This window comes from Leishmania mexicana, contig 16 (assembly GCF_000234665.1).
Source record: "Leishmania mexicana MHOM/GT/2001/U1103 WGS CADB00000000 data, contig 16, whole genome shotgun sequence".
Taxonomy (NCBI): Eukaryota; Euglenozoa; class Kinetoplastea; order Trypanosomatida; family Trypanosomatidae; genus Leishmania; species Leishmania mexicana.
In genome coordinates, this window is record NW_003946427.1 from 1 (window position 1) to 993 (window position 993).

The window sequence follows — 993 nt, forward strand, 5'->3', positions numbered from 1 at the left end:
TGCTGTTGCCTCCCCCGTCTGCCTCGGCGCTGCCCTTCTCAGCCTCTCGCTCTCGTCCGCTTGCGGCCATGGCGTACAGTGTCCCCCTCATTCTGTACGTGATCATCCAGTTGGCGGCGCTCCTCTTGCTGCTGGTGGGAACGCCGATCGAGATGTTTCGCGTGATGGTTCCAAATGGCGATCCCATTTGCATCACCCTGTGGGGTAGTCCTTATACGTGCAGGTCCAGTGACTACTTACTCTACATCGAGATGCTATATGGGACTTGCCCCTCCCGTGTCTCGCGTTTCCGCGTTGCACAGGCGTTCGTCATCATCTCCATCGCCGTGTACTTGGCGGCGTTTACTGCAGGCCTTACTTTGCTGTTCTGCTGCTCTTTCCTCCGCGTGGTCTGCCTGGCGCTGAACGTGGTTGGCGCTGGCACCTTGTGCGTTGTGTGGGTGGCCATGGTGGTGACGTACAACAAGGTCGATGGCCCACAGTGCTCCAGGCTGAAGGATCGCGGCACCCTTGGCGTCGGGCTCATTCTCCTGGTGGTGGCCTGGATACTGGATATCATCAACATCATCTTCCTGCTGATACCGTCACAGGTGAGGGAATCAGTTGAGAGTGTGAACTCGAAGGAATACACAGAGCAAGAATAGGAGTGAAGAAGCCACAGGGAGCGGAGGGCGAGCTCGACAGCAGCACTGCACCTCCACGAAGCCGCACTCGAGGAGGAGCTGGTGTGAGCGAGGAGGAGCGTGCGGAAGCTGCGGGTTCCCGTGTGTGCCCTTGGCCGGCCCATCGCTCTCGGTGTGCGCGTGCGTGTCTTGGCTAGTGTGGCCCTGTGCGTCTCCCCTTCCCCTTCCTCTTCCCCGAAGCGCTGCTGTGGTGCCGGCGCATGGCTGCTGGGCTGTTGGTGGCGGCGCGGCGCGCAGGGGGGAGCGCCCGGTGTCGGTGCTGACGGCTGCGCTCTCTCCTTCGTGTGTGCTCGCCGGCGCGGCGACCTGC

General features: G+C 61.8%; 1 protein-coding gene across 1 annotated transcript; it reads left to right on the forward strand.

Moving 5' to 3' along the window:
* Positions 1-68: 68 nt before the first annotated feature.
* LmxM_33_1920d_1 (uncharacterized protein) lies at positions 69-644 on the forward strand (the record flags this gene model as incomplete). Its single annotated transcript, XM_003886545.1, has 1 exon — positions 69-644. The coding sequence occupies one exon, from the start codon at positions 69-71 to the stop codon at positions 642-644; it is 576 nt and encodes a 191-aa protein (XP_003886594.1).
* Between the last annotated feature and the right edge of the window lie 349 nt (positions 645-993).